Source organism: Trachurus trachurus, assembly GCF_905171665.1.
Source record: "Trachurus trachurus genome assembly, chromosome: 13".
Lineage (NCBI taxonomy): Eukaryota > Metazoa > Chordata > Actinopteri > Carangiformes > Carangidae > Trachurus > Trachurus trachurus.
Window position 1 is genome coordinate 17906033 of NC_139892.1, and position 18904 is coordinate 17924936.

The 18904-nt window shown below is 41.5% G+C and overlaps 1 protein-coding gene across 1 annotated transcript in view; it reads right to left on the reverse strand.

Moving 5' to 3' along the window:
* egfem1 (EGF-like and EMI domain containing 1) overlaps positions 1-18904 on the reverse strand; it is a gene marked incomplete at both ends in the record, with an annotated part of 55084 nt that overhangs the window by 31625 nt on the left and 4555 nt on the right. Inside the window, one exon of the mRNA XM_083985258.1 lies at positions 2646-2768. Within this exon, the coding sequence (XP_083841384.1) occupies positions 2646-2768 (123 nt within the window). The remainder of the gene's footprint in view (positions 1-2645; positions 2769-18904) is intronic.

An 18904-nucleotide genomic window follows, 5' to 3' on the forward strand; every position in this document is an offset into this window, starting at 1 on the left:
CTGAACGCTCCATTCAAGGACCATCAGACTTTTTTGTCAGACATCTGGATAACACATCACACATCCTCCTGACCTCCTCCCGCTTGTCATATGCAAATCACTGGGGCTTTTTTAGCTGGCACCATTGATGACAGAGTAAGTAGATGTGTGAGGAGAAGGCAAAACAGTGTTGCAGTTTCATTTTCTTCAAGAACATGTGGTTCGGTTTATTTAAGCATGCAGGACTGCCATCATTTAGGTACCTCAGAGGTCAAAGTACTTCCCAAGTAGTGCAAATATAAGAAATCATTTTCAGATAGATTGCGTGCATATGCATGTGTGTAGCCTATTCTTTCTCTGAAATCTAAACTCTGCGGCAGCCGCCTGGGAACAGCCCTCTTCAAAATGATGTCAAGACTATTTTAATTAGTTTGTGTCCAATAACAGGGGCTAAAAGGAAGGGAGGGGGCTCGTCAAAGTGGGCGATTTTACCCGCTGAAAGAATCCTTTTCATTCCCTGCTTATAGATTAGTGTGATCAGGGTAAAGGAATTCATATCAATTTGCCCTGTTTGTATAGACAATCAGAACCACCAATGATGAGCTACATATTCATGAGCGGTCCCATCAGTCTGGGCTTCTTTTCTACTTTAACACATCAGCTATTGTAGAGGATCCCTAACAAACAAAACAACAGCCGTAAAGAGGAGGTTTGTCAAGGTTAATATACTTATTGGTCTCCTCATGTGAGAGGATTTCAATGGGAGACACACAATGGGTCCTTTTCACCGGTGGGTGAGGTGGTGTTTGTGGAAGCAGGGTTGGGAGTGGTGGTGGTGATGTCGGAGGTCACAGGGCCATGAGTTTTGAATGGTATCATGTGACACCGTCTGGCTCTAAGCAGAGCTGCTGAGTTAGCATCTACAATAAGACAAAGTAGCAGATGAGGGGGGCTCAGCTTTGGTGGTAAAAAGAAATGAACAGATGGTCGACAGAGGGAGTCCCATTGGGAACTAAATTTACCAAAAACAAAGGAAGATCTGAGTGTGACCAAAATCTAAACATGTGTGCCTATGCAATTAAATAATTTATACCTAAATCAAAGTGTTTTTTATTAAGTGGTCTGTCAAATTAAGTGGTCTTAGTTATCTCTCAGTTTCCATAATGCCATACTGGCTTTAAAAGTTTCCCAACAATTCAAACTCTGAAAAACAACATTGTTATTTGCTTTATTTCCCCATAAATAGGACCACACATACAATTCACCCCAAATCTTGTAAAAGAAGAACTTGACAACTGCTGATGCTACTTCCGTTTCTCTGCTGCACCGGTAACCTCTCAGACTCTAAATTATTACAGATTGACAATATCCTGCCCTAAAGGTTGAAGATCAGGGGCCAGTGTTCACACCTGTAGCTCTCAGGAACAAATGGTCCGAAGTGCCCCAACACTAACTCGGCATATTTCTGTCGGCTGAGGCTGACAAACTGAGAAAGCATGTTGCCTGAGAAGGTTATTAGAAAGGTATGTGCTTGCCAATATGGCTGGTTCAATCCTTTGCAGGCTGAAGTCTAGACTGTTAAGTAGATCCTCAGTAGGTCAGCATAGGCTAGTGAATTTAAATGGAATGACCTAGATTTGGCTGTAAAACTACAAAGGCCGTTGAATTACTACAAACGGTTGTACTTGTACACAAATTCATTGAATGTATCAAGTATATAGAAAGCAATTGGTATTAGTCCTCAGTAAATATGGCATGCCAGTTGTATGGTGTTAAAAATGCATTAAAGGTAAACTATAGAGCCTTGGAACACTAGTGCCACAATGGCAGAACAATGTATTTTAATGACTTTCTCTCCATATTGTTTTTGCCATGACCTGTAAGTCAAGGCGATGTGAGTGATGGAAACAGCCGAATGCATCTGTAGGTCCCTTTTCAATAGCATTGCCAGCTTGTCTACCTCCTACTGAGGGAGAAATGTTGAAGAAGCACATAACACAACTGCAAGCGAGAGCAGAGAAAAGGGGAAAAGGCAGTAAATCTTGTAAAAGCGCACAGCAACAGAGGTGATCTGAAGCACATTTCTATCAAAGGCAGAAGAAGACCCCAAGCCAATATAAATATGCATCTTTCAGTGCACTGAAACAGGCTTAGCAAATGTTTTATGAAGTAGAAAATTCAATAGTCATATTTCTTGGGCTTCCAAGTTACACTCAGGGTACATTTAACTGAAAATCATATTTGTTCAGACTAAAAACTTAGACTTAAACTTAGTTCAGACTTATGTCATCCTGCTTTGTTTCATCGATGCCTGCAGTCACCCTGGCTTAAGTGACATATTGCTGCATCACCGTCGTCGTAGAAGAGTGTGAAACTATTGGTAGAAATACATATTGCATCCCCTACATGTGTCTCTTGCGTTGGTATAGAGGCAAAAAAGTTTACAGAGCACCTTCAGGGTACGCCATTGTTTGCAATGCACTGGATAATTTGGGCTGGTGGAAACAAAAGCAGGCATCATAGACATCAAATAAGTTCATTCATGCTCTACTCTGAAAAAACAATTCCATTCACAAAAAAAGTGCAGGAAGCCCCAGCTGGGCAGAGAGCCTGCTCCAGTCCGTCTGTGTTTGTGCACGTTAGCTACATCCAGATGTCCATCTTACCGTGACATGCTTTGCCATCTGGCCCCAGTCTACTGCCTTCAGGACACTTGCAGTAGTAGCTGCCAATGGTGTTGCAACAGTACCCCTCACAGCCGCCGTTATCCACTTCACATTCATTAACATCTGAAAGAAAAGGATTAAAAGGCCAGTTTTACTAACAGAATGCACAGTTGATACACAAAACGCTGCAGCTAAAACAGTTGTCATGCCCCCTTCTCAGCTAACCTGTCCTGCTCTTTGCAGGGCTCCCTCTATGTTTTAGTTTTTTACCTTCTCAGCAAAAATGATAGCAACAGAGCTTTTACGGAGTTTGTTTTCCATCATCAATTTGTACATCATCACTGTGACTGTACTGACTCTCAAGGTAATCTCTGACAGAATCGCTTTGATGTCATAGTTTAATCTAAACTTTTGTTAGTGGGTCTGTTGCCAATCTTTCAGGACCAGTGCCCTTCTGGATGTAAATATTAAGAGAAGGAGAACCTATTACTTGTTATAGCCATATGATAAGCCGCATGTTACAGTTTGCTCATGTGAATGAAGATGACAGAATTACTTATATCAATACCAAAGAAAGAAAACTGGTCTGATCTACAGTATCTCACTCGTCACCACAAAGCATATGCAGGACACTGTCATTAGCATCTAAATCTAATCAACTATTAGTTCAGTATATAATACAGTAAACATGCTCCATTATCTAAAATCAAACATATTGTAATGAACTTTCATCTGTATCCTTGTATAAACTGTTTGAACTGCTGCTACTGCCACTGTGTTCTAGTCCACGTGGCAGCAACACGGCCAAACCGTTCACCAATGATACAGTGTTGTATGCTTGGTTTGGAAAAAAGGAGAAGGTGACAGAGAAATACATTTCACTTGCACGGACCCCATGTCACGAAGAAAGACTAAAGTAACAGAGGGCGGAATGAAAAGATATTAAGTATTTTGTCCCCATCTGTTAAAGGATTTGATGGAATCTCTTAGCTTTGCGTTGAGCAATACTTTGTTTATCTATTAACAACAGGAAATTTTGGAAGCACAATTTGGAAAGAGACCAAAAACAGAAAGATTGGATTAAGTTGAAGCATACTTGAAAGTAACAGGCTGTTTGGCAGCTTGTTTGTGTATGACAAGTCAAGAAGGTCTGCCTTTATAATCATGACGTATCAAATGACTATGGCTTTTCTCGAAACAAGGAAATGCACCTGATTATTGCCAAGCCTCTAATTAAGTTTTAAAACATTGTTTAAAAGTGTATCTAAATCCCAAACAGTTAAACTCATTGCCCAGAGTAAATACAGCATAGAATGCACTCCAAGGCCCCTCTGGTTAAAAAAAAGAAGAAGCCTATCTGTTTAAGAGTTTATATTGCTAAACAAGTGATCTGGGAGCACTTGCAGTATCCCCCTGTTGGTCTGTTCAGGTACTTGTCACCTATGAAGCAACAGACAACCTGTGCAGTATTAAAAACAAAACACACAGTGGGGTATGAAAGACAGGCCTTGTTGCAACAAAAGCTGTTTGATAACGTATCTGTCTCCATATGTGTGCCCATTGGGGGAAAAAAAACTAATAAAAAAAACTAAAAAGTATGTGACTATCTACACATGGGAGTAATACAGCATGATAATTACACAAAACCACAGCAGTCCATTACAGTCAAATTGTCTCCAGCTGACTGTGTGAGATGGTTTATTGATTAGTAAGATCATTTGAATAGATGGGAGGCGAAGCACAGTAGTTTACAATGGTGATGCTGAATTTATTACAAACACGTGAATTTCCCTTTTATCTTCTCTGTCAGAGGAGGAGGTCAGTGTTTCTCCTACCCCTGCCTTGGGGTGAGGTGGCAGGTTGACGCTGACTGTAGTAGGGCCCGTAGTAGTAGGCCGATTATAGCCCGTTTGAAACTAATCGGTAATCGGCCAAAACTCGGCGATTGTCGCCGATATTTTCAGGAATAAAATGCAGGGAATAAAACTTGGTTTTACTTTGAAAAGATTCCCCCGCACCGGCGCCGACCTCATGACAAACTCCATCCACTACCACCTCAGTCACAGCACACAGCAGAGTGACTGATCTGTCTCAAAACCAGTGTTGCCACTGGCTTTCTGTTTCCCTTTTTTTTTTTTTTTTTTTTTTTTTTACCGCGGTCGGGTTGTGAATTAATTAATTAATTAATGCTGTCTCCGGCCGTGTTGGGTCCGAGATTCAACAAGCCGGTCGGGGTCGGGTTTTACCGTTATACCGGCACGGCAGTATGCTCATTTATCACCAATAAACACAGTAGTGACTGAGCTGAGGCTGTGTGACGGTGGGGGGGTCCGCGGTGTGGAGCATTGCGGGACTCTGACTGCAGCGGGGACTATCATGTCTCTGCTCCGTGACACTGCTGTGAGACTGACCGCCGGTGAGCGCTTTGACACGGTGCCGGTGTTATGCCGAGAAATGCCTGCTTGCCGAGATCTGCATGCCGCACAACAAACGTGGAACTGGATCATTCATTACGGGGACGGGGATGCAGTTTTCGGCACAGCAGTTTATTGGACCTGCCGAGATTTGCATCCCCTGGCATTTCACGAGCGACATGCAGATCTCGGCAAGCAGGCACTTTTCAACACATGCCGAGAAGTGCCTGCTCTGCTGGGGTTACGCACAATACGGTTTAGGTGTTTATACATACGAACATGCATTTCATACATGTAGCAAGTAGTGTATTTGGCTAAAACAGCCAGGGGATGCAAATCTCGGCAGGTCCAAAAACTGCTGTGCCGAATACTGCATCCCCGTCCCCGTAATGACTGAATGATCCAGGTCCACATTTGTTGTGCATGCAGATCTCGGCAAGCAGGCATTTCTCGGCAGCAACCGCTGATCGCTTTTGATTGAAAAGAGAGAGAGAGAGAGAGAGAGAGAGAGAGAGAGAGAGAGAGAGAGAGAGAGAGAGAGAGAGAGAGAGAGAGAGAGACGCCGTGCCGTGTAAAAAAAACGTCATGACTTCCTGTATTTGGCCCTTCAAAATAAAAGCCCATATTGATTTTGACAAGACAGGGCTTCAAATGTTTTTTTTTTTCATGCAACCAATCGACCAATGAAATTTTAGTCGGCTAATGATTTTTTGGTCGACCAGGCAGCCCTAATTTATATATTATATAATATGTATAGATATATTATTATAGTAATACAATTTTAAAACTTAATAAAAAATAATCGGCCGATTAATCGGTTATCGGGTTTTTTTCCCCCTAATAATCGTAATCGGCATCGGCCCCAAAAAATCCATATCGGTCGGGCCCTAGACTGTAGTAACAGCTTTCAGACAAGTGTTACAACTCCCACCCTTGATTATTATAAAGTTAATTTGTTGTGTGAAATTCATTCATAATTCAAATTGTATCTTCCGAAGAATTCTGCAAGACCTCAGAAACTAAGGATGGGTCGCCACATTTGTCTCTCAGGCCACACCCACACTTGGTTTCTAAGGGCAGGCAGGGTTGTTTCAGGACTTTCTATTACAGACCGAGCAATGTAGTGGCCCTAAATTGTCATATTGAAAAATAAGGAATATTTCTCCTTTTAGGATTGTAAGCATGCATTTTTCATAATGTGCTCTGTTTTCCTTAGCAGAGGATAAAACAATGACATTGACACTGCACCTTTTCAACTCCTCCCTGCCCTGCCTCAGCCTTTACAAGCTTTTCCTTACACAGCACATTCTACTTCACTAGGGACACACACATACACACATAGTTGAAGCTCCACACAGAGAAACAACCCTGTTCTGCACTTTTCATTAACTCATTTTGAGGTGACGTGGGCCCTTAACCTCAGGCCCCTTCCCCCTTACACATCCTCACTTTGATCCCACAACCCCTTGAGAGCCCTAATGAGCTCTCCATATCAGTTCAGGGTCATTTGCCATCACCAGCAAATGCCAAGTGGGAAGAAGAAACACAATTGGAGAAACATTCATTCACACCCTGCCCAGGAATTTCAGAATTTAGTTCTGGATAACATGATGTTTACAAGGTATATTGCTCAGAACGAGACATGTTAGCAATGCCTACGTAATTATTTCCGACCAAGCTACTCATTATCCTTCGTTGAAAAAATTAAACTAAATGCAACCTCAAAGAGACACAGTAATCCACAGTTTTATGATGCAGGTTTATGAATTTTGCCATTTTTCACTTTGTGGCTTGGCCCGTTACTGAAAGTCATCAGTCACGCTCTGCGTCTCTGGCCTAACTAGACCACCATCAAATGAGCACAGTACTGAACTGAAAGCAATTTAACATGAGAAGGTAAAAAGGTGACGTTGAACAATCACATGTGCCAAACCTTCAGGAAAAGATTTAACTATGAAATGTATCATCATTTGGGAGACTTCAGGGATTGTACTATGAAGATAGAATGAAATATAAGTAGCATTAGTTTACTGTTCATGCAGCCAAAAATACCATAGTGGTTTGTGTAACAGTCAGTGTGAGGGAAGTGGAGAATATTGTTTATTGGGAGCATAAAGCAGATTTATAGCAAGGCAATTATCACTTTTCTTTGGGTATAGAAATTTCAGCAGAATAAAAATCATGAAAATGTCACAGAAAAATGTGAAAATGCAGGGTTTTACACTCCTGGATGAGATCTGCTAAAGAGATTTGATTTCACATGATATCTCCACACATTTTGAATATATATTCAATGGCTTTTTAGATGGTCTCATAGGATTAACTTGGCAAAAATGGCTGGAGCAAAAAAGAAGCATTTCTTATTTTGGCTTAACCCATTAATGTAAAAAACAGTCTTCCTAGCCTCGTTAGCATATTGGCCAGGGTCACACAAGGGTTAGGGTTAGTAAAGCAAAGTAAAGCTAAGCAAAACTGTGAGTTTATACAGTCCATTGAAATTCATGGACTTTTAGCCGAAGTGTCCTGAGCTTTGAACGGTTTTCTCATTGTTGAACATAAACTAAATTGCTAGAGTAGAAAAGTAGGCATAAATACTTCCAGATGGGGCAGTGTTAAAGCCTTGTGCATAACTGCACCTCTCAGATGCGCACTGGGAACCATGACCTTGAGTAGTTTATTACTTTATTAACTCAGTATTTCTCAGCACAGCCGACTCTTCTGTCTCTCAGAACCCAGAAGCAATCTACTTACCAATAAGTCTGACCCACAGTGGTGGAGCATTTCGTTCATGGAAACGATCCTGTTTGACTTTGAATCTGAACAACGTTACTAATGGCACATGCTGGCATTAAGACCTCTTGCCTTAGTTCAGCTGTCGTGACTTCGGATGCATTACACAGGCCACCCTCAAGTACCACACACGCATGCATGCATTTATTTCTAAACGTTTCCATAGACATGCCCGATGTCACAAGGGGACCTTTTATCCTCTGAGATAAAAGGTCTGAAAAGTCAAAATATGGTATCATCAAAACAAGTAAGGGCATTTTTTTCATATGCCTCACACACCATTCCTATGGCAAAAATGCTTATACTGTATTTCTAAGATTTTAGATGAAACTTCCCCTTGTGATTCTCTTGGAAATCTGACATTATATAAGCATCACATAGTTTATTAAAAATGTTATAAAGTGCTGTGACTCTAAACTGAAGCATGGGACTCCCCAAGCATCAACTCCCTCACAAGGCCTCTAGTCTCATGCCATCAATATTTATTTCATTGATAGATTGGAAGGACAGGTGATACTGTACATACTGCATACCTCAACTCAAAGATTTTTTTGGAAACCCTAACCTGAAAGTATTGTTGCACATCATAATTTTCCTTGACTTTTTAACTCAGACACACACTTTATTAGAGGTATTGAATAAGAGAATAATCTCTTACATGCAGCCCTGAAATACCTTTGATGTCTTTTAAATGAAGATTTCTTGAAAAAGATTATTCTTCGCTCAGAATGAAATGGAAAGTGTTGGTCTCTTGTTGCTCTATGAATGGAGGTTCAAAATTGTTTCCCATCAGGCAACAGAGAGAAGGGACAGCTGCTCGAGTGCTCTTGTGCTCTTAGCAGATAAACATCAGCCATTGAGACCTGATTCCTGCTTATCTCATTAGGTGTTAGTGGCATTACTAGTCCCCAACAGTACTGTTTCCCACTTCCTCTGTCTAAAAGAAAGAAATTTGAAAGAACATGAACATTAAATAAATTTGCAAATGTTCAGCTTTCTCTCTGTCAGATGTTTTTAACTTTAAACAGAGAGAGAGTCAAGTTCAATAACTGAATCACCTTGCCTCAGCCACATGGCATGTCTCTTAACCGTGGTCAATGAATGTGGCGGCTTTAAATTATTAGTATGCCATATCTTAAAGGGATAGTTCACCCAAATTCAAATTTCACTCATTATCTACTCATCCTCATGTCGACTAAGGGCTGGGAGAATTTTCAGAGTCCTCCGTGCCTTCTCTGAGTTACGGGGGGGTCCGCGCAGCAGTATTTGTCCATATGATGGTGATATGATTGCTCATGTCGGGGCTTCAATACAAGAGGGACATTACAGACGAGCAGTATGGAGGTATTTGGATGTTTTTTGGTGTGTCTTTTTGGACGAAGAAAAGTGGTATCCATTCACAACCATCATATGGACAAATACTGCCCCCCCCCCGTAACTCCGAGAAGGCACGGAGGACTCTGAAAATTCTCCCAGCCCTTAGTCGACATGAGGGTGAGTAGATAATGAGTGAAATTTGAATTTTGGGTGAACTATCCCTTTAACCTGGAGTCATTTATCATTTTTTCTTTACTATATGGAAGGAAAAATAGTCAAATATTATTACTCCAAGTCCTTGTTCCCACATTTCTATTGGAAGACATAGATAGAGAAAATGAATGTAAAGTAACTATTACGGTAATTATTGTCTGTGTCTATTAATGCAGCCAAGGTGATTATGATTATTTAGGGAGCGAGGGAAGCCTGTAAAACGATTACAAGCTACAAAGGTTCAACAATGTGCACTAATTTTGCAGGCTTTTTTAATTTAACTGGAAATGACACATTACCACAAGGAGATGACATATTTGATGTTGTAACATCTGCTCCCCAAAAGAACAAAATTAGGATCTGTCATAACAGGAAACATCCTGTCATTGCTGTTTTGAACATCACAAGGGCTATTTCAGAGAGCCAGCTAATAAAGCTGTGAAATCGCTGCTGTTATGCTCTAGGCTGTGATAATTCAATGCAGAGATGTTCCAACTAATGATTTGATGGGTTCACTCCCATTTCCTTCTCCCAGTTTGTTTTACTGCTAATTATGTAATCATACTAATTTGCAAAATGTATTGTATCTAGATTATTTATCATGCATTTGTTCTCAGGAACTGTACTGCAGCAGCTCCATTGCAATTGTAATATGTGCAGTTACTGTTTTGTTTTTATGTCTTTGCTGTTGACTGAGGGAACACTAAGTGACATGCACAAGGTTTGATGTCATGTGTATTTGGTTTGGATTTGATTATCTAATCAACCTCTGCTCTCGGTTCAGGGAGCCATCACTAATATCAATATGAATGTAGATCAGTTTGAAGATGGCACAGCCTCTATGCCAGTCTAGATTCAATCTGCCACTATCCAAACAGAAATTTGTCTGACTTCGGTCTACTGACTTCTAATCAAGGTACAGTTTACTTCACCCACCTCATTTGAATAGCCTCCTATTAACTAAGATTTAAACCGGTAACACCTGATACACATAAATTAGAACATTTTATTTATTTATTTATTTTTCTTTTAAGCAGTATAATGGATAGGACAGATGTTAATGGGGAGGCAGATATAGCAAATGACATGCAGCAAAGGGCCACTGGTGGAATTGAACTGGGGCCACTGTAGCAAGGACTACAGCCTCTGTATATGGGGTGCCTGCTCTACCCACTGAGCTAAATGACGCCCCATATATCTGGAATCTTGTCTGCCATAACAGACAATGCACTTCATTACTATAAAGATCATTTCATCAGAGGAAAGAAGGGTAGATCAAGATTCTTTGTAGACAGCTGAGAAGCAGCTGAGCAACATGATCTTAAACAATAAGCTTAGTAGCAGTCAGATAGGGATGAGAAGTGTTGCACTGAATGTAATGAAAAGTAAACTTTAGAGGGTCATACAATCAATCATGGCATTAACATTAAAGAATAAGTCAAGTTGTCATTAGGTCATGAGTCAAGTAAGTGTGTGTGAAGAAGCACACGCTGTTTTATTATCTGTTGGATGCATATTAACAATGTGAAAAACTTGTATGTAATTGTTTCTGTTGCTTCTCAGTGCAGTGAGGAACCATTTATCCTTTGGACGACACTGTCGCAGCCTTTACCACCTCCCTCCCGCAGCTCACATGTTTCCCATTTGTCCCTTCAACACAGAATTTATGCCCTAACATAAGAAGGATTTTCAGAGACAGTATATTTCATATTTCAAACTGGGACTGGTTTCTTCGCTTACTGTTCACACATTTTTCATCTGTTTCATTTTTTCATGGCAAGAATAAAACGTAATTTGTTTCCTCACAGAACAGCATAAATAACCTGAATGATGAAAGCTGGCTGCTGCTATGTATTTTTTCACACGTATACTCCATGAATACATGTATATTACTCAACTAATTTACTAATTATCAAATGTGCCATTCTTAAACAACATTCTCACAAACAAAACATGTGTCAATGGCTCTATCTTCCTAAAGGGGAGGAAAAACAACTGGAACTGCACACCTGCCCTGAGAGTCCTGTGTTGGCTTTTTGTACTATATCTCCATGAAAACTTCTGACAAATTGGTCTGGAAAAGCAGTTCCAGTTTAGTTCCCTTACAGATAGGACAGAAAATGTCTTGCACAGAAAAAGGATTCAATGTGGCTGTAGATTTTTATGCAGATATGGGACTACCTGGCATCACAAAGTAAAAATCTTTAAAAAAAAAAAAAAAATCCCCACTGAAAATAGATTTTAATCTTGGGCTAGATTTGGATCAGTCTCTCCAGTTTCTAAGAAACATCATGAAACAAATGTACTCAGTTACACAACTTCAAATTTGCCATTGTCGTAAATTTTACCATTATCCAGTCCCCCAGTGGATACTGTAAATGCCTGTTAAAACATTAGCTCCCTACAAAACAATGAAAATTCATTCGGCTTCTTCAGATCCTTCTGATTGTTCAAACCTGGTAATGTCTGTATGTCCATGTGACTCGCAGATTTGGCTAGCTCAGCTCTTTGATAGCCATCTACAAAACAGCAAATGGGAAAAACTGCAAACACAGCCAAAAAATGACAATAAAGCTCCAGAAAGGTCATACTGAAAAACAATCATCTTCACTCCCTTGTTCTGTAGCCAGACAGCTGCGCTGTGGGTTCAAAAGTCAGATATTTATCCAGTGCTAGACTGAATGAAGTGTAGGCCATTATCAGAAGCCTTTTAGGATGCATCATTGAAGGGTCCCAATGGTGAATTGTCCTTCACAAGTTTATTTTCATAAACCTAATACTAACGCTTAAATGGAAATAGTTAACCCAAGTTCAAGGACGATGAACTGCTTTAAGCTGAGAGCACTCCACTGCCACTGTAGGAATCGCACAGCAAGTCTTGGGAGCACATGGTCAATCACACAGACCATTAGCTCTAACCCACTCACCATTAACCTGGTAAACAATAGAGTGTGCTTCTTTAGAGTGTGAGAACTTCTCTGCCATATGGCAGCCATTAGGTTCCTAATGAGCTTCTTCCTCTGATAGCAGTACTAAGCATGTAGCACTCGCACTGCTTCTTGTGTCCTCCTGTCTGAGCAGCAACCTTCAAGCCTGCTGGCATACGATTCCTACATCCACATAGTTAACGGTCAGACTTGAGGAATGAAAACAGGAATGGGAGGTGCACAAGGCTTAAAGAAAGCAACATTAGTGAATGACAAGTTAATGCTGCCATCTTAATCTCGCTGTTCTTTTAGACACAGCTATCTAGAGGAAGTGTCCCACCTTTGCATTTAGGATCCCTCCTTTATACTGTTTGATTTATTCACTATTTGTCGCAAGACTTTTTTGTGTCAGTAATAAAAAATAATAAAAAACAAAACCTCAAAGTGGAACAGCTGTGGCTGACATTGCATGTGGAAAAAACAAAATGTTAATGTAATTTATCAGCTTTGGTTGGATCAATAAGCCACCTGGGCTTTTAAATCTTCTTAAAGGGAAAGTTTTTTCTTAACATTTGGTCTGCCTTTTCAATATAGCAGATGCTTATTCTGACATGGCAAGAAGGAAAAAACTGTTGACAAACTTTTTTTTTTATTTGCATTTTTTTTATTTCTTCCTTTCTAATTTCTGAACTGAACACCCAAATGAGGGCTCATGTTTCATAGCTGCAGTTAAGTGGTTTAGCAAAGTTTATCTCCATTACCAAAAGGTCTGATGTGTCCTCCCAGAAGCCTCAGTGGCTTTTGAGTTAGTTTTCAAGAGCTGATCATTACTGTATTGCCCAGAGTATTATCTTCTTCTTCTTATCTTATGTGCCATTCTTGGTGTCCAGAAAACATATAGGAATAAAAGTAGTGATTGCTCAGTGATTAAGTTCATGTTACACCAGACCTGCCAACTTTAAAGGGATTTGTTAATCTCTTAAGGTTTACAATGTTAATATAGTCTTCAGTGAACTTTTCAGTAACCGCCAATAAAAAGCTGCTAGCCAAAGCAAAGACCAAGCTGTCAGAGGTAATCATGAGGTTCTTTATGAAAACAAAGAACATCATGATATTCACACCTCAAGAACGTCAGCACCACAGTGGCTAGCGACTGAATTTTGGGTTAAAGGATTCTTTGAAATGAGACCAAAATAAACAATACGGCTTGCCTTCATTACAAGCATATGGTTTCCATCATACCTTAATTCAGACTACAGTCTGCTGCACACTTTTCACACAATTCAAACCCTTTAATCTGTAAACAGGGCCTTTGGATTAGGCTCTGGTACCCAGTATTAAACTGTGTTATGACCAGGAGTCTTTGGTGCAACTATGCTATTGCTGACAATTATTTAGCCTGGAATCACAACAGTCCTAAAATTGTGTCTTTTTCTCTCAAAAGAAGTACCAGGGAAAATAGGTGTTCACAAGGTTCATGTCACTCAGGAGCCAAAACAAAATGCGAATAATTGACCTGGAGCTCTGCAGTGGACCATGGAAAGACTCAGAGAGGATAAACTGTGTGCATGGTATGTTAGTTAAGTTTGGGTGCAGGAATCATTCCAAATCCAAACCTGTAAAAGACATCACTGTTCCCTAAAGCTGTGAGAACAACCACAGGAGCTACAGGAGAGACATCATCTTCTACACCTTGCTTTTCAAAACGGAATTGGGTTTAACACCACAATTTTTTACCAAATTAAATCTTGGTCTAGAATTATTTACTTTTCCTCTGCTATGTTTTTGTTGTAACCACACCTTGAAATTTTGACTTGACTGCATTTCTGGGCTTAATTACTTCCAGAAATCGGAAAGAAAATATAGTTTCTTTCCATTTTGAAAGACAAATCCTTTCACCGGCTCTCTTTGGTAAGGTTCAGTGCAGGAGCAGCCATACCAGTAAAAATAATGCTGGGCAGACTTTTCCTTCTGCCTGATAGAAAGTCATCGGGATTTATGATGTTACTACCAGAGATATGGACACAGTGGAAGAAAGGAGATCAAACTCATGTGGCTAAAATCTATAGAGATCTATCAGATCTATAATAGACAGTACCATCTGAGAGTTTTCCCACAATGCAAATATTTTTTAACTACATCAAAAAGCAGATAATAACAAAAGCTAATTCAGAAAACCCACTCAATATGCTCTGAGATTCCCCAGCAGCAGGATGTTACAGTGGAAAATGAACTGAACATTGTAAAACAAAAAGGTTTTGAGATGTAGGCTACTAAGGTAACACACAAACAGAGGCCCTGCAGTAAAATAATAAAAAAAAAGACAAGAACAAAAGCTATCTAGTGTATATTCTAAACACTACATTCTTTCAGTACCAAACATACAGGCATAAACTGAAGAGACTGTGAGGATGAATTCCCTGAAGACTTTAACTGAGTCAGCATCTTCTCCCCAGGGTTTTATTCACCTTCCTTCCTACACACAACCCTGCAGAGCGAACCACTTTATGTCAGTCTATAGACTTCAATACAGTCAGTGACAGCTGCTGTTATATTACAACCATTAGATACCCAGGGATCATTTAATAAAATACTTTCAGTGAAGACAAATAAACAGCATTAAGCACATAAAGACTCGACCTGCCCTGCTGTTCCCACAATGACCATATCAAGACATAGGCTACCACTCTCTCCACTCTATATCATTAACACACAAATAAACACAACTTAATGCACACATAAGAAAGCATCCATAGGCATAAACCAAAGAGGATGACAAAGAAAATAGTGTAGTTACTTGTGTCCAAATAACTACACTGTGGGCTATGTACATGCATAGACATACAGGTGTGTTTAATTTAATAGGAAAGGGAGCCAGTCTTGCCCTTGCCCTTGTCCAGACATGAAGTCAGTGATTGAGGTAGGAATTGAGCCTATGGGAGACAAAACACGTTTATATGAGGAAGGATGATTCCTATGAGAAAAACTGTGATTTTTCTCATTTACTGTAAGCTATAAAGCTTTCTGCAGAGTTTCTCAAAGAAAATGACTGATGATAACACATATTCTCTACAAAACTTTTATTGGAATGTAATTTCTTACACAGTAAACTCTGTTTTGACTTTGGTTGTGTGTTCACAACCCAAATTCCATTTTTCCCCTTCCCTGTTTTCTCGGATTCAGGAAAATCCAAATAACTGCTGACATTGTTAGCTGTCTTATTAGATTGCTAAAACCTTGCGTACAACAGGACCCAGTCTTAGGCACTATCCATAATCACTCTTCTGTAAAGTGCTTTGAAAACAGCCAGGCTTCTTTAGTGAGGACCAGATGGTTTCTGTCCTCACTCTGTTGTGTGCCTATGCTCTCTTAATTTCATGCAGACCCATGCACCAATTTAACGAAAGCAAAGCCTAATCCAAGGCTTAATAGAGTGAGACAGAGTGGCATTCCCAAGCACGGGTAAATACAACTATTACAAAACATGCTCCAATGTCTAGGCACATAAATGAGCTGTGTGCAGGCTGTTAATTACCTCAAAGTGTCAACACCATGGCTTTAATGTCACTGGCTGAGATACATTTCCATGGACGGTGCTTTCTGTCTCATATCAGAGATTGAAAGCAGGTGGCTGGCAGCCTCCACAACACATATTGGGCTCTACCACTGTAACTTGGCAGGAGTACCAAAGAGGGTAAAATTCAAGAAGCCAATTGACAGTGAGTGCTGAAAAGAAGGGTGGAGGGTGCGCAAGACATGGATTCTTGCTTGATATGTTACGAGAGCCAAACTATTTTAACACTGCTCATTTAGAATATTCCCCTCCACTCAAATCTACCGGGAGTGAATTGTGCTGAAAAGGCGAAGCTAGCATATTGTCTGTCCAGCAACCCGCCCATCTTTCATCCTCATGATTTATCTTGTATCTGCAGCAACATACTCTACTGAATGTGTTAATAGTGACATTTGCTGAAGAAGTCTGCAGTGTTGTATTTTGAGGTCAGTTGAACTCTAGTATTGTTTTCTTTACATGTACCGGGGCCGCCATGGGCTAGCTACCCGTGGCGGTGGGATCCAGCACGACGGGTGTATGGGTCCCACCCACCTATGAAAAGTTCTAAGAAGAAAACACCCTAACCCTAACCCCTTAGCTGGCAGACAACCTGGTAACAAACACAGGAACGGAACAGACTACGAGATTGATGATCAGCATACATGAGGCTCCGACAGCCACGGCAGGACGCAAGCTCCAGAACGGCGTATGTGGCTGGACAAAGTTTACCTCCATCCAAGGCCTGAAGATACAGTACACCAAGGCAAGAAAGGGTGCCTAAAGAAGGGTCAACAGGGATGTTGCATACGACAACTACTTTCTGAGAAGCAGGCCAAGTCGACTGAAGTTCAGCAGCGGGACATACGACAACGTCCTGGCGGAGAGCCGGACGGATCCTTATCCCCCCCCAAAAAAAGACTCATCAGAGATCTGCCAGTTACACCGGATCAGCCTTCTGAACGTCGAGGGAAAAATCTTCTTCAGCGTGGTCGTTCACAGGCTGGCAGAATACCTGCAAAGAACCAACCTGATTGACACATCAATCCAGAAAGCAGGCATCTCAGGCTTCTCCAGGTGTGTGGAACATGCTAGCGTCATCTGGCATCAGATCCAGGTTGCCAAGAAGGAGGGAACAGATCTTCACGTGGTGTTCCTGGATCAAGGAAGTGGCTTGGTCTTCCCAGGTGCCTCAGCACAGCAGTATTGGGCTCTATGTCAAAGGGACACCTTCCCATTTCCAGTCTGACAGAGGAGTACAAATGCGCCAAAGTCAGACTTAAGATGATGCTACTGGATTCGAGCGATCCATTTGGAGCCCAAGCTGCCCCCATCCTGGCCACCAGGAGGAAGTGGACCCTACTGGCCGAAACTGAGCAGACAAAGGGAACACTCAGACACAGGGAGCACACCAGCCTGGAGCAAGGCCACCCCATCTCAAGCCGTTTTCCCACTAAAATTAGCGGGTCGACGCGGGTTTTTTAAACGCGGGTCGACCCGCTAACAATCGGCATTTGGCCCCTTTCCCATTGACCAAAATGAGCCGAGTCTGACCCCCCGCTGAGGGATCAGACAGAGCATAAACCAGTCGCCCCGCTCTCATCCGCGGTGCAAGAGACACACACAGTCATGCCACAGCCGCCCGCCGCGGAGTGTCCGTCCGCCGAGGCAGACTCTCTGGCTGGCTGACCTGGAGCACCAGGACCGCGGAGGACAGAGAGTCTGCTGCGGCCGGATGACGGACGTCCGCGGCAACACGTCAGTTAAACAGACTGTCGCTTCTTTTCTTTTCTTTTTTTCTATCGTTTTTGGTCAGTGTTCTCTGATCTTTTGATCCCAGTCTCGGATGAGAGCAGAGCGGAGCAGAGCTTTGTTTTGGTACGTGATATGAGACGCGACCGGCGCGATGACGTAGCGTCACGTAACGTTCAGTGTCATCACGTAAATTAGCGGGTTGACGCGGGTCTGGCGTTCCCACTGCAAGCCGTTCGGAGCCGAGCCGATTAAAGGCGATTTTAACCCGCGTCGCTTGCCGAGTCGTTTGACCCGCGTCGACGCGGGTCGACGCGGCTCGGTGCGCCTTTCCCACTGCCACCAAAAGCCGATTGTTAGCGGGTTTAAACGGGTTTTTTGGCCAGTGGGAAAGGGGTATCAGAGACACAAGCTGGTGGTCCAGGAGGTACGTCGGGAAGAGGAAGCGGTAAGGTGCACACAAGCTGTGGCACAGACAAAGCAAGGGCAGTGGATGGCATGGGAACAAGTGGAGAAGAAGAAGATCTCCTGGAAAGAGCTGTGGGAGATGGCGGCATTCAGGGAGAGCTTTACCATCAGGGCTGCCTACAATGTTCTGCCTTCTCCGCAAACCTTAGCCAGTGGTATGGCAAAGACCCTCTATGTCCAAGTCCAGCAACGCTGAAGCACATCTTAGTGGGATGCTAGACCTGGCTTGTTAGCTTGACTGTGCTAACGTTACTAATGGGAGCTCAAATAATAAACGCTAAACAATACAGTGTATGAGTATACTGAATAAAGTAAAATAAAGTAATTCTGTTGTGGAAATTTGAAACAACAGATTTATCTATTCTTTGAAACTGACATGTGTTGCCTCAAGCAACAGTACAGATGCATATAATATACTAGTTAATTAAAGATGGCAAAGAAGAAAGACTGAGATGCCAAATACGTGAATGCTGTAATACTAGAGACATTACATGCCTATGGTTAAGACCACATCATGAAAAACATGCATGAAACGCCATATAATAAATCTAAAAACATCTTCATGACCAAACAGCAAGTCAAGGTGCCTTTAATTTATCATTTCACAAAAAATCTATAGAAGTCAGCATTCCTGCTTCTCTACTGTATCTGCTCTTTCTCCATCATACGTGAATCACACACAAGACAGTCATAAGTCTGTCACTGTGGAATGTAAAAGCTCACAACGGAAATCTAATAATCTGCAGGGTTTCCCAGTGGAACCCTGGTGGCTCAGTGTGCACATGCAGATATCCAGGTTTCCAGGTCTCTCTACGTAATTACGTTAAG